The sequence below is a fragment of the Canis aureus genome, chromosome X (genome assembly GCF_053574225.1).
Source record: "Canis aureus isolate CA01 chromosome X, VMU_Caureus_v.1.0, whole genome shotgun sequence".
NCBI lineage: Eukaryota > Metazoa > Chordata > Mammalia > Carnivora > Canidae > Canis > Canis aureus.
Genome location: NC_135649.1, coordinates 13,958,217 through 13,973,407, shown reverse-complemented (window position 1 = coordinate 13,973,407; position 15,191 = coordinate 13,958,217). Strand labels below are relative to the sequence as shown.

The 15,191-nt window shown below is 41.9% G+C and overlaps 1 protein-coding gene across 8 annotated transcripts in view; it reads right to left on the bottom strand.

Moving 5' to 3' along the window:
- ATP11C (ATPase phospholipid transporting 11C (ATP11C blood group)) overlaps positions 1–15,191 on the bottom strand; it is a 194,406-nt gene that overhangs the window by 35,264 nt on the left and 143,951 nt on the right. For all 8 annotated transcript variants that reach the window (XR_013374938.1, XR_013374937.1, XM_077889005.1 and 5 more), the window contains 4 exons: positions 11,606–11,780; positions 6,629–6,731; positions 5,366–5,511; positions 55–114 (listed from right to left, as the gene is read on the bottom strand). Coding sequence is in view for 6 of the 8 variants with exons in the window: in XM_077889005.1 (XP_077745131.1) it covers positions 55–114; positions 5,366–5,511; positions 6,629–6,731; positions 11,606–11,780 (484 nt within the window). In the remaining 2 variants the exon portion in view is untranslated. The remainder of the gene's footprint in view (positions 1–54; positions 115–5,365; positions 5,512–6,628; positions 6,732–11,605; positions 11,781–15,191) is intronic.

Here is a 15,191-nt window from a genome sequence, read left to right as displayed (position 1 = left end):
ATTTATTAATAGCCAACGTAAAGTACATAATAATAAATAACTAGGGAAACAAACCTGTTGTGAGAATCCACAGAAGAATTGGTACAAAAATTGTGGCAAGATGAAACAAAGGTTCTGGAAAAAAATGTAAAAAAGGGTTAATGTTTTCACTTTAACTTTCTAAACTAACACAGGATACTGGACTCCAAATAGTCTATAGTCAATCCTAAGTCCTTCTAATATCATAAATAAATCTCCATTAGAGTTGTAAGCAGACAACTCAAAAGACAAATGATTAATTCATATTAATACCCACTTTTGCCTTACCAAGCAGAAGGAGGATCTCACTTTATGAGAACCTTTTGCTCTTCTTGAGAGAAGAAATAATCTCATACAAATACAAACATCTAGGTATTACCCCTTAAATGCCAATTTGATTCACAAAATCAATGTAAGGTAGACTGACATAAAGCTCAAAGTGTACATTTAAAGTCAATTAATGCCAATAAACAGCCAGGATATTCTTATAGTATATGTCAACACTAACAGTATCAACTAATGCTTTACCACCTTTGTTTCTGCCTCATTAAACAATCAACATATTATTATTGACCACCTATTCTATGCAAAGATGGTATTGTGGGTGATACAAAAACAGGACAAAACTTCTTACTTCTACAGAACTTATTTAATTGGGAGAATACTAAAAACAAACAGGAAAAAATACAAGCCGAGAATTCATAAGGCAGGAAAAGCCACCAGGTAGGACTATCAATACTGAAATTAATGTCTTCGGGCAAAATTATCAGAACTAGTATTTTCAAATGAGTGCTATCCGTCAAGGGTAGGATGCAACCTTAGTTCAGTGCTGCTGTCACTTGTTCATAACGTCTCTGGGTAGCCCTTCTAGAGCCCATTTTTGGGCTATGTCAGAACATCAGTCTCTTTCCTTCTGTCTCACATTCTCACTTCGCTCATTTACCAGGCTAGGAGTCTCAAAACTTGTTTTTAAAAATCCAATGCATCCTCAAAGGATGAACATCTGCCATAGCTGAGGATACTTAGGCGAATATACTACAGGTTCTGGAGGATGTTCAAGAAAAGTGCTATATATATGTTGAGTAAGCCCTATAGCATCAGAGTGCCAGAGCTCCCAAGGTCATCATCTTGATGATAGGTACACTCATGGGTACACATCAGTTTTGGTAGGATGCAAAAATATACTTAAAAATTGAGTGCGCTCTGAGGTTGGAAGAGGCAGTACTCAGTGAGGATCATGAAGATGCTTTGTGGGAAGGGGAAGTCTGACTCTCACAAGAATGTAAGTCCCATGACAACTGAGACTTTGCCTATTCTATTCCATTATGAATCCTCTGGTTTTAAAATGGTTCTTGGCACATGCTAATACATTCAAACACATCTGTTGACTGAGTGAATAAAAGAATTAGAATTTGAACAAGGGGGATCCCTGGGTGGCGCAGCGGTTTGGCGCCTGCCTTTGGCCCAGGGCGCGATCCTGGAGACCCGGGATCGAATCCCATATCAGGCTCCCGATGCATGGAGCCTGCTTCTCCCTCTGCCTGTGTCTCTGCCTCTCTCTCTCTCTCTCTCTGTGACTATCATAAGTAAATAAATAAAAAAATTAAAAAAAAAAAAGAATTTGAACAAGGTGTTAAGGATGGCTAAGATTGGTTAACAGTAGGAACCAAGGCAACCTTATATTTTAAACATATAAGGTAAGACAGGGTCAGACAGGGGGGTGCCTTAAAAGACAAACTAATCCTTAGACAATGGAGAGTGATGTTTCTGGAGGACCAGTTAAAAAGTGGCATTTTCTAAACATTAACTTGGCTGAATTACGCAAGGTAGATTGAATGGAGAAAGAGAAGGCAGGAACACCCGTCGCTGAAGCACTCCAGGAGTGAAGCAATTGTTATTTGAAGATGCACTGACAAGGTAAGAGGAAGGTAGGTTTTTCAGCTCAGCCAAAGAGGGTTGAAAGTATTAGAAGTCATCTTGGGATAAAAGGCCGTAGTAGAAAAGGAACACTGCTAAGTCAGTAGCTAAGATGACCACGGGCACAGAGAGCCTAATGAATATGGAGGGTATTATCTACACAAATAATCCCCTAAATTTGGGACAGGGATAGGTTAATTACTGACCACTGGTAAACAGCCACTTTAATTCTTGTTTTGTTTGTCTTAACAGAGCATTCCTTCCAACTGGTGGTAGGTGCTTGAATTGCAGGCCAAAATCTTAAGGAAGGCAAACCAGGCCTCAGGAGTAAGATCAGAGTGTTAGGCAGATATGCACAGCAAATCTTCACGGGCTCCCTTACTAGGGGAAATTAAGAGAGAGTAACGACCTGTCCCCAAGGGGGGCTGTGAAATAGAGTGAGTCCAAGGCCTGACAGACTAAGTGTGATGTACAAAGAGTCCTGGACTGAGAATAAGTAAACCTGTTGTGGGAATCTAGCTCTGCCATTTTTGAGCTGAGGAGGAAAAGGCAAGTTATGCAAACTCTCTGAGCTCTGCTTTCCACATATTTTCTTTTAAAGATTTTTTAATTTATTTAGTCATGACAGACACAGAGAAAGAAAGGCAGAGACACAGAGACACAGGCAGAGGAAGAAGCAGGCTCCATGCAAGGAGCCTGACGTGGGACTCGATCCCAGGTCTCCAGGATCACACCTTGGGCTGAAGGCGGCGCTAAACCACTGAGCCACCTGGGCTGCCCATGTATGGCTTTAAGAATATTAAAAGCTAGTTAATTAAGATCTGGGATTGATCACAGAAAACCAGCACACAAAAAGTTGCTGTGCTTCGCCTTTCTGAAATATAGGGCATGAAATCCAAATACCGTAACAGTTTCAATCGTTCAATTTGCACATGAACTTGGTAAGATATCTACAAACTAGAATCTTATTAAGAACTTTGGTAAATTCTTTTTTTTTTTTTTAAGAACTTTGGTAAATTCTATCCCCTGGTAGACACAAATGGGTAAGCAGGCTCAGTCTAATGTGAACTCTAATGCTCAGTGATAAAAGAAAACCTCTCGATTTGATGCACTGAGCAGGTTACAACACTGCTTCTATGTTATTGGTCCAAAAAGCATAACCTCAATCTAATGATAAGTGAACTTTAGACAAACCCAAACTGAGTGACATTCTACAAACTGGCCAGTACTTTTCAAAAATGTTAAGATCATGAAGACAAAGAAGATAGTAGTACGCCAGTGTAAAGAAAACGAAGACACCTAATCCTGGGAAACGAACAAGGAGTAGTGGAAGGGGAGGTGGGCGGGGGGTTGGGGTGACTGGGTGATGGGGCACTGAGGGGGGCACTTGGCGGGATGAGCACTGGATGTTATGCTCTATGTTGGCAAATTGAACTCCAATAAAAAAATTAAAAAAAAAAAGAAAGAAAAAAAAATGAAGGAGGTATGACAGCTAAATGCACTCACAAGCCTGAGATGGACCACAAGGATTATCAGTGGGACCTTTGGCAAAATTGCAATACTACATATGGACTAGTTAACAATGTGCCAATTAATTTCAATTTATGGATCTTGACAGCTATGTCGTGTGTTACCTAAGGTGCTAACAGTAGACAAGAATATATGAAAATCATTTTACTAATTTTGTGACTTTATTTAAAGACTGAATTTATTTCAACATGAAAAGTGAAAAAAACTTTAAAAACTATAGTGAACAGAACATAGGACAAGAGATCAAGTTCTGGTCCATGTCAGCTTCAAATGATTTTCATGCTTTATTTTTTTTTAAAGATTTTACTTATTTGAGAGAGAGAGAGAGAGAGAGCAAGAGAGAAAGAGAGAGAGAGAGCGCGCGCGAGAGAGAGCAAGCATGCGTGCACAAGCAGGGGGAGCAGCAGAGGCATAGGGAGAAGCAGGCTCCCTGGGGAGCAGAGCACCTGATGTGCTGCTCAGTCTCAGGACCCTGGGATCATGACTTGAGCTGAGAGTAGATGCTTAATCCACATACTTTAGACCTTACATCACCTTCCCGTATGCCAGGGACATTAGGCATAAAATGAGTTAGGCTTGTATTAATTATTATTTTTATGGCCTCCAAATTGTGCTCTGAGGAATCTCTGGGCAAGACAAGGAGGTTGAGCAAGGACACAACCCTGAAACCATAATCCTTCAATGAATGCAATTCTGCTATCTGCTTTATCTGTAGAATTTCAATTGAAAAGAGGACTCTGCTACTAAAAAGACTAGTTCAGAATACTGTTTAGAATAAAAAGGGAACGAACTATTGATATATGTTACAACATGGATGAAACTCAAAAACATTATGCTAACTGAACCAGGCCAGACACAACAGAGCACATATGATTTTATTTATATGAAGTTCTAAAACAGGCAAATCGAATGTGCGTACTGCATAAATTATGCCTAAATTTATATATTATATGTTGTAAGTATCACTATATATTGTGTGGCAATATAACTCAGATTAGTCATTGCTGCAAGGCAGAGGAGACTGACCGGGAAGGCTCACATGGGAATGTGCTGGGATGATGGTTACACGAATGTAAACATTTGTCAAAATGGAACTATACACTTTTAGTGGGTACATTTTATTGTATTTAAACTCCAAGAAAGTTGACTTAAAAAAAATTTCATCCCAAATTGCTGCATTAAAAGGAATTTCTAGTTTCTTTTTAAAAAATATTTATTGGGATCCCTGGGTGGCACAGCAGTTTAGCACCTGCCTTTGGCCCAGGGCGTGATCCTGGAGTCCCGGGAAGGAGTCCCACATCAGGCTCCCTGCATGGAGCCTGCTTCTCCTTCTGCCTCTCTCTCTCCCTGTGTTTCTCATGAATAAATACATAAAATCTGGAGATCCTGGAGACCCGGGATCGAATCCCATGTCGGGCTCCCAGTGCATGGAGCCTGCTTCTCCCTCTGCCTGTGTCTCTGCCTCTCTCTCTCTCTCTGTGAGACTATCATAAATAAATAAAAATTTATAAAAAAAAATACATAAAATCTTAAAAAAAAATTTATTTGAGAGAGAGTGCATGTGAGCAGAGGGAGGGGCCAAGGGGCAGAGGGAGAGAGAAAAGCTCAAGCAGACTCTGTGCTCAGTGCACAGCCCGACACAGGGCTCAATCTCACAACCCTGAGATCAGGACCTGAGGCAAAATCAAGAGTCAGACACTTAACTGACTGAGCCACCCAGGTGCCCCAGGAATTTCTAGTTTCTGATTCATTAGATAAATCACCTATGTTTTGTAGGCCACAAATCTTGTACTAAGATAGCAAAAGAACTGTGAAAAATAGGAAGAAAATCTTATGACCAAGCTGAGTCAATGCTGGGTTAGATGGTGATAAGTCAAATTACAAATATTTTGTTACATACCTTATAGAAGAAATACTGTACAAGGTGTGCTATTCTCACATAATATAGATGTCCATGAGCCAAGAGCAGTTTCTTTAAATGTTTAAACTTTGGAACAGCATAATCGCTATTCCTGGCTGCTTGGCGGCCTTCTTTGCCTTTAATACCTGAAAAAGAAAAGCAACCCTCTTGATTTATTATTTTCACACTTTTAATTTCCTTACGTGGCACAGTTCATGCATGTAGATTTGTTTTTTAACCAAAGTATGCTGTAACAGTGACAATGAGTCTTAACGAACAAAAAGTAAAACTAGGTTTAGATGGTAATTACTTGTTTATAACACAATATAAAATGATTAACTAGAATCATTGTTTTCATCATTACAAGGCAAAAATTATCTTAAGGAAAAAACTCAATCTGAAAATTATTTTAAAGGCACTTAGTAAGTGCTGCTAGACAACGGACCTGGGGTTTGTGGTCTAGGAGCTCAGAACAGAAGCATTACAATGAGATGAGGAAGTCTTCTCACTGAATGGAACTCTAAGTAGTAGCCCAAGTATTCCATGAGGTCAAGCAGCTTTGGCCATTTCCATATGAATAACCAATGTGGAACACTGAATGGGGTTACTTCCCAATGGAAAGAATCTGGGAATCCAAACTGTAGTAATAATAATTCCCAAGATACGAATACTATTATTTTCTCCCCTCAACAAAACAAAACAACCCAAAACATCTGTTGGGGCGTTAGGATTGCTGCCTATCAGCAGCCTGACGTAGGAAAAAAAAATGGTGCAGGCAGTAGAAAAAGCTGTTGTTGCATGCCAACATATACATTTGACACTACAGCCCAAAGCACCCATAAATATTGCCATGTGGAAAACCAGCCAACCAATTATTTCTTAGACCCAAACAGTTAAGAATCTCAGAAGATATAGTGCAGCAACATAAGCAGGCGATGTGGCCAGGGGCAGAAAATCAATAAAATTTCATGCATGCTGTCAAAGTGAGAGCTAAATGATCAATTGCACTGCCAGTAGGTTTGGGAAATTCACTTCACTTGGCTAATATAAAAATATCCTCTAACTTTGTATTGCTACATTCCCACCAAGGGTAGGATTTTGGGATGGACATGTCAGAGGATGATCTTTATTCATTTAATAATTATCATTCCTAAATTAAAATTCAAGATGAGTAACCAAAACATTCTCTCTAGAATATAAGATCACTCTACCTACAAACAATACTGATACCTTATAGCCGCCATCTCATTAGGTGGTTCTTACCTATTCCCACATGGGATTCCAAGATCATGCTAACATCATTGGCACCATCACCTATCGAGAGTGTTATTGGGCTGCCTTTTAAATTCTTCACCATTCTGACAATCTAAACATTAAATACAAAAGAGGTACAGAGAAGGTCAAAGCAGAATGTGAGACTACTACATTGCAGGTATATGCCTCATTCACACTTGCCAATGGAGGCCTTGCACACAAGCAGAAAGGTAGTTTGTGCATATATGTACGATAGCTTTGAATTCTCAGAGGTAAAAGAACACAGTTTTTCAAATATAACACCAGTGCCCATTTTTTTTCTTGGTTCCAGGCATATACGAAGTGTCAGAAAACCTTGTCTCCTACCTATACCAGAGGCTAAAGTGTTTCCCCCTCTTTTGTCATCACTCCACGCATCCTTTCAGATGACATGTTGAGTGTGACAGTGAAGACCAGAAAGCTCATTTGAGGTAACATGCATAGGGCTACTGGAATAAGAGTGGGAAGTAAGAGAACAATGCTTCTAGAACCTCTCCAGCTCTCTTCCCTACAGACCCAACCATTCCCTTCGGTGCATTCTCATATTCCCAGGGTCTTCCCTAATGGCAAATTCTTACACACATCCAGCTGCCAAATAAACTATGAAATCTCCCAAACCCAATATGATTTAAACTCTTGGGCAGGTTATCTGTGTTTTTAAATGGGGGCATCTTAATGGTGGTGGGATCTGCGGAAACTTCCCTGAGCTATGTGTATAATGCCAGTCACTATTCTGAACGTCTCTTCAAGATGTGTCAAGGGCACAATGCAGCTCACAGCTGTGCTCATGGCAGGTACCAAATAAAAGAAATCTTCTGCTGGAATCACTTGTGGAAGTCTACTGGGGGAGCAGCTGCCCTCCCACCACCCTATGTTATAGACAATGACTGCTTTTCGTGTCCCCCCTCAAACCCTTCTAGAATCTGGCAGTTTTAAAAAAAGTGTATATAATGCAGAAGCTAAACTAATGCCTTGCAGAAATTCTGTCCTCAGAATTGCTTTCAGCAGTTAACATAAATAAGATCCATTTTCAACAATAAGTGATTAAAAATAATTGACACGAGGCTAAGCCACCCCATAGTTTTTTCTTTAAACAAAATTTAGCAGGTTTTAGTTGTACTAAGTAACATATAAAAACCAACATCCAATTCCATTGAACACAAAAACGCTGTTATTGTGAAATGCCAGCTTTCCCCTATTCCATTCCCTCCCTCAACTTGGTTCTTTTCAGAAATTTTTAGAGACTCTTAGAAATAATCTGTAAATAAGTGAAAGACAAAATTAAAGACCTTGAACTAAATGTGTTTTTGATGGGCTACATAATCCTGGTTAACCTCACTGCACCTGTAATACTAGTAAAGTCATAATTTGCACCTCAAGAAAGAAAAATTGCAGCCAGGAAAGGACTAGGGAAGGCAATAAAATTATCGAGGGTGACAGCTTGTGCATAAAAATATAGGTTAAGAATATTAAAGGTCATCCTTGTGGAAAGATAAAAAGACATATAGTCATGGACTATAACATCATGAAAGATTTAGATAGATAAACATGTTTTTTTTAAAACTGTGCCCTGGGTCACCTGGATTAAGAACTTCTCAACCTCTAAGACAGCTTCATGAGAAAGAAATCAATTTGCCAAAAACGATTTATCGATCAACTACAACTGCACACAACACAATGTGCAAACATCCAAGAAAAGACAGAAGGCTGGTCACACACCTTAAGAAACATGTCATGGAAAAGTAGAGATAGGGAATAAGTAGGGGAATATTAGGTAATCAGATTAACAAGAAATGCCAACAGTGTGAAGTATCTGTGCAAGGGAATACAACACTGTCATCTAAGTTGTCCACCCAAGAAAGCCCTGGATGCCAGAGAAGGGAGAGGAGACTACATGCCAGAGTAATCAGGAATGATTTTACAGAAGGAAGGGTAACTTTATCTAACTGATGAAAGATGGTTAAAGATTTGCACGGATGGGGAAAAGGGGCTTGGAGGAATATTCCAGAGAGAGGGAGAATGGCATGATCCAAGGCACACGCCCAGGTTAAGTACAATATATGCTCAGAAGACAGACTGACTTGACCAGATCAATGAGTTTTCATAGAGGGGGCATGGACAGGTGTACCTGGGCCCAGATCAACAGGCAGTGATATTATCAAAGTGGGAGCGAGGTGTAGGAAGAACAGGAAGAAAAAGCAAGGCTGCAGGCAAAGAGCCAAGTTAGGTGGCTAGCTACAGGCCTGTGCCTGTGGGATGCCTGGATGGCTCAGTGGTTGAACGTCTGCCTTTGGCCCAGGGTGTGATCCCGGGGTCCTGGGATTGAGTCCTGCATCAGGCTCCCCATAGGGAGCCTGCTTCTCCCTCTGCCTATGTCTCTGCCTCTTTCTCTGTGTCTCTCATGAATAAATAAATAAAACCTTAAAAAAAAAAAAAGGCCTGTGCCTGTAAGGAAAGAAAAGATGAAAAAGACAACATACTCGAAAATGGACAGAATTTGGTGACTGATACCACATGGGAGGGGTAAAGCATGGGGGAAGTCAACACAGATTTCAAAGTTCTGAGTCTAGAACGCTAGAAGGACAGTGAACTCAGTAATTGCTGCAGAAGACAAGGAAGATGATGAGCTGTAAAGAAAGCTGAGTTGAGCTGATAATGACACAGCCAAGGACATGTATCCAGTAAGCAGCTGGAGAAGTGAAGCAGAATCCCAAGTATCTGGATTAGCATTGGTGGTTCAGTGGTAGAATTCTCGCCTGCCAACTATCTGGATTGGAGAAGTAACTAGAAAAACACATACATGAAAAAAAAAAACAAAAAACAAAAAACAAAAAACAAACAAAAAAAAAAAAAAGAAAAGAAAAACACATACATGGACATGACAGAGGAGTAGGCGATGTCCTGGAAGATGGGACTAGAGCAAAGGAAATAAAATAGGTCCAGGATTGAACTACAGGGAGGCTCCATATTCTGGGTGGGAAATGCAGTACAAGGTCAGGAATTCAAATAACTAACTGCCTGGGTAGCAGAGTAGCTGGAATCCTAGTGAGCAATTTGAGCAACAGACAATCAACGTAGGAAAAATGAAGAGAGAGACTGTCTCTGACTAAAGGGACAATTTCTATGGATGTGGTTCTGGTAGGATCTACTTCCTCAGCTGGAGCTAACCAAAGCTCTGAAGGTTGAAGAAAAAAAAGAAGAGCATGATTGTGGTGGTGATCAAGAGTGAAAAGAAAGTAGACTGAGACAATGCCCTAAATTAGGGTGGGCTGTGTGTGCACGTGCGTGTCCATGTGTGTGTGACGTAGGGAGTAGGGTTTGGATAAAGGACGAACCAAAGACACAGCCATTCCTTGAGTCTAGAGCAGGCAGCTGAAGAAAATGGAGAAGCAAGAGTGACACATGTGAAAGAATACAGTGCACAGAGCAGTGAAAAATCTGTAAGAGACTCTAAGGGTCTTGGTACCAAGTGCAGAAAAGTAAGGTGAAGCAGATCCACATGGGCTGGGGGAGCTGGAGACAACAGCATTTGGGAGGTGGCCATGGAATTGGGTTTAATTATGAGTAAAACTTCTGTTAGGCCAAAAGGAATTCAGAGAGAGTTCCAGATGAGGAAGGCTTCGGAGGTTGTGTGAGCCTGGCAAGTGGAAGGGACACACAGGGAGGAACCACCACCAGGAGTGGAGAGGATTCAGGCTGGCCATGGGAAGGACAATGGACACAGAGCATGTGGAGACATGGTAAGTGCCAGCAGGGGCGAGCCCATGTGCCAGAGTCACCTGCCCCTCGTCCTCATAGACTAGGAAACCATGACAGCATCCGAGTGAGAACATATAATGGGAGAAGTGGTGTTTTAACGAGATTAACTGGGGAGCGTGGCAAGAGACTGGAGGGGGAAGGGCAAAAGCCAGGAGGCTAACGAGGAGCCTGAATCACAGAGTCGGTGTGAGAAGTCACTGGGCTCAGGCTGGCACGGAAGTGAGACTTACAAAGATGCCCCAAATGAGATCTGTGACAAAAGGTATAGGGTCAATGGGGCGCACCGACTATATACAGAGTGGGGGAGAAGAGACGGGTCAGAGATAGTCTGGTGACGTAGGGAGCAAAAGAAACGTGGCACTGGTGACAAGATTAATGAAGACAAGTGAGAGAAATGGCCCGAGGGAGAAAATGAGAAGATCTGTCTTGGACACTGGAATTTAATATGACGGGGGGGGGGGGGGGGGGGGGGGGCGGGGGGAGTCCATGTGGAGCTGTCTAGCAGGCAGCTCAAGGTAGATTTCACGGAGAGGCAAAGTCAGTAGCAGAGACTATCAATGAGAGCCCCAGAAATTCCTGTTTAGAGACAGGCTCTAAGTGAAAAGCAGAAGGAAGACTTAGCCCCAGAGAAAAATGATAATTAGTGAGAAGTGAGAAGATGAAACAAAATAAAAAGGCACTAGGTTGCCAAGTAGGACAAAAAAAAAGTCAAGATGTGGACCAGAGACAGAAAGTAAGGGAGGAAAGTTCTAAGGAGGATATTACTGATGGCCTTAAATGCAGCAGAGAAACGAGGGGCAAAACACAAGAAGGCGCAGCAGATCTGGCAAGGAGGCTGCTGCTCTCCTCTAGGAGCCCCAGGGGGATGGGAGGAGAAGAAGGAACACACAGGGCTGATGTAACAGGGGAGCGACGAGCGGTGCTACGGGGGCAGCCCGCGCCAACCACTCAGGAGAGAAGCGTGGAAGGCAAGGAACAGGACACCCAGCTCGAGGGGACAAGAGGCACGGGTTAATTCAAAGTGCTGGGCAGACCTCTGAATCTGACCGCAAAGAAGCAGCAGCCTGCTTATCCCAAAAAGATGGAATAAGGTAAAAAGGGCTGCGTGAAGAAAGAAATTAAAAGTGAACATTTGCACACACATGTATAGAAATGCCCGGAACGGAACATGAACCAATAGCCACTTACCTGGGCTTTCTGTAATGGTGCCATCCGACAGCAGAGCACTGCAGTGCACTTCATGCATATCTGTAAGAAAATGCTTTTGTAGTTGTTAGAGCTGGAGTCTTGACTAGAATTTAATATGAGTGACAATGTGGAGCCATCGATGATCAATCCATATTCCTGATGTTCTGTCCATGCTCTGGAAAAGAAAAACAATGCTGTCACTGAATCTCCTATACATTCCTATTTAGAAACCTGATATGTGTGTGTGTGTGTGTGTGTGTGTGTGTGTGTGTTTAAGATTTTATTTATTTATTCATGAGAGACACAGAAAGAGGCAGGGACATAGGAAGAGGGAGAAGCAGGTTCCTGGCAGGGAGCCCGATGTGGGACTTGATTCCTGGACCCCAGGATCACGCCCTGAGCCAAAGGCAGAGGCCACCCAGGTGCCCCAGAAACTTGATGTTTTTTAAAACCACAAAGAGGAGGGTCTCACATAAGAGTCATCATCAATCTGGTTCCTGAACCTATAAGCTGTAAAGAAGCAACTGTCTGATAATGGCACAACAGAGATTTTTTCCATGACATCTTTGAGACCCAAGTTGCCCATATAGATTCAAAGTTCTAAAAGGTATAAAAATAATGGACATTTAGCAGCCAGTCTCTGTAGGAAACTCAAGGTGAATTATAGAAATTACAGATCAGTCAGTCAGACTCTGGGATGAAGACAGACCATCAGTCTGAAAACTGCTTAATGATACAAGAAAAAGACAAAATGGCTTTGTCTACAAATCACAGAAGACCTTTTCCTGAACGACAAAGCCTGTCAATAGACCTGGCTTCTCAAAAATGATGGGGCACCTAAAAGACATGGTGTTCATTAAAAAATACCATATGATAATGATATATGTTCCTTAAAGAAGTATCATTTTATACTGGATTAGTGCTTCTCAACCATAGCCTTCCCACTAGACTTATCTGGGCAGCTTTAAAAAATGGCCCATGCCTGAGGTCTATTCCCAGACAAATTAAATCAGAGTATCTTGGGCAGTGCTTGGTTATTTATAGGTCTATGTTTCAGAAAGCCCTGTAGGTGATTCTCATGCATAGCCAGGACGACTAAGAGATATTGGGTGCCAGGAAAGACAAATATAACAGGTGCCAAGTGCTTAAGAAAAACATATGGGAGGGGTGCCTGGGTGGCACAGTTAGGTCAAGCGGCCGACTCTTGGTTTTGCCTCAGGTCATGATCTCAGGGTCATGAGATCGAACCCCACATTGGGCTCCATGCTCAGTCTGCTAAGGTTCCTCTCTCCCTCTACACACGCACCCCGACCCCCGACATGCATGCCCCCTCTTTGTCTCTAAAATAAATAAATCTTTAAAAAAAAACATAGAAAACATAGGAGGGAGAACTTACAACCGAGAAAATTCTACCAATTAATATTTCATTTTTTTTGTAATTAAGAAGAAAACAGTGATTAAGCCATTTTTACGCAGGGAATCTTGGATGCCATTTCAGCTCCACTGCTGCGTAAGTATTAGACACAGCACGATGTCATCATTATTGATTCATTTGTCTAATTTTAGGCTTCCTGAAACTTAATGTTTAAGGGAATCTTGTGAAAATTCCTGAGACTTTTGTTCAAGTGTTGATTCTGACTCACTAGGTTTGTGGGGGGACAGGAGATTCTCCCTTTCTGACAAGCTCCTAGAACTAATGGAGCTGCTGTTTTATGGACCAAACGTTTCAGGCCTGAGAGTCCAACATGCCTCCTCTTTCCTTTATTCCATATTCCCCTGGTGTATTCTAACACTATAGTATTTTCTACTTGTCCATATTCTGCTTCATCATTTTATTTTATTTTAAAGATTTTATTTATTTATTCATGAGAGACAGAGGAGGGGGGAGAGGGAGAAGCAGGCTCCACGCAGGGAGCCCGACGTGGGACTCGATCCCGGGACTCCAGCATCTCGCCTTCGGCCAAAAGCAGGCACTAAACCACTGAGCCACCCAGGGATCCCCTGCTTCATCATTTCAGAAGCATGTTTTGTTCACTAATCAAAGAGAGATCAATCACATGTTCTCCTTTGCTTGTCTACCCACAGAGCTAACTTAATGTGCAGAGAACGGTGGCTCAGTATCAATTAAGCGATATTTATAAACATCAACTCTAAGTAGGACACATGAAAAGAGTGGGAAGGATCATGAACTAATCCTTCCCTGGAGAACAGGAAAAGCTCCTTGAGGTGACCGAAGTATACACGAGAGAACACACGCAAACAAGATATGAGATGGCTCACGTCCAGACAGAGCTTGGGACAATAAATACACACAGGAAAGAACAGTGGAGCTGAAAGCCAGGGCAGAATGAGGTGACGGGAGAGAACGTGCACCATGGTGCACGAGGACAGCAGTGGAAAAGGTCACTGGAGGCCTTTTATGTGGCCTCATTCTGTGTATAATGGAGAACCACTCGTCTGGCAGAGGGACTTACGGGATTCAGGGCATGAATTGCTGGGAATTTGGAGTGGAGCACTCATGGTGAGAAAGGAAACCTGAATAAGGCTTGATGGCTGATCTGAAGTGTGAGGGACAAAGAAGCAGAAGCTGACAAAAGTGATTCTGGGTCTGATGCTTATATAACCCGAGGGAAGTCTGTGCCCAACTCCAAATAGATGAACCGCAAGAGGGAATATTTTGAGATGGGGAGGTAAGTTTTTCATAAGCCTCAGCTTTTACAAAAGTGCCCGGGAGCTGCTGAATGGTGCTATGGGCTGAACTGTGTCCCATGCACCCCCTGCTCCTACTCCCCTGCAAAGTCCTATGTTTAAGTTCTCACCACCAGTTGTGATGGAGCCTTTTGGGAAGTGACATGGTTTAAGTGAACTCATGGGGGTGGAGCCTTTATGATGAGATTAGTGCCCTTAGAAGAAGAGATACCAGAATGTCATCTCTGTGCCATGCAAAGATGAGATGGTAGCTTTCCAGAAAGAGGGGCCTCAACAGAACTCGACTCTACTGGCACCCTGACCTTGGACTTCTAGACTCCAGATATATGAGAAATAAGTTTCTACTGTTTGAGCCACCCAGTCTATGGTATTTTGTTATGTTAGCCACAGCAGAGTAAGACAAATGGACAAGTAAAATATAATTTGAACTGCCTTTATACATACCATTTGGCTAAAGGAAGGAAACATTTATGACAGGCAACTAGTAAAACCATGTTTAATGCTCACTGATGCCCAAGTGCCAGAAGAACAACAGCTGGTTTAAAATTGGCCATAGCCTCATGAATGCAGGGAAATCACTTGTAGAGCTTGTTTAAGCACCAGAGACGAGGATCCAGACAGAGCACAGCTGTTAAATGCATGGGCTCTGGAATTGGATAGACTTGCTCTACCTGTTATTAGCTGTGTGATCTTGACTAAGTTACTGCATCTGTCTGAGCCATACTCTATCTGTAAAAATGAAAAAAATAAGATAGCCTTGCCAGGTTGTGATGAAGATGAAATGAGAATAATTCTATAAAATGCTAAATGTGGATCCTGACACAGAGAGTATACTCAAGAAATGCAGAGTATCATCATCTAGGGGTCTTTGGATTTA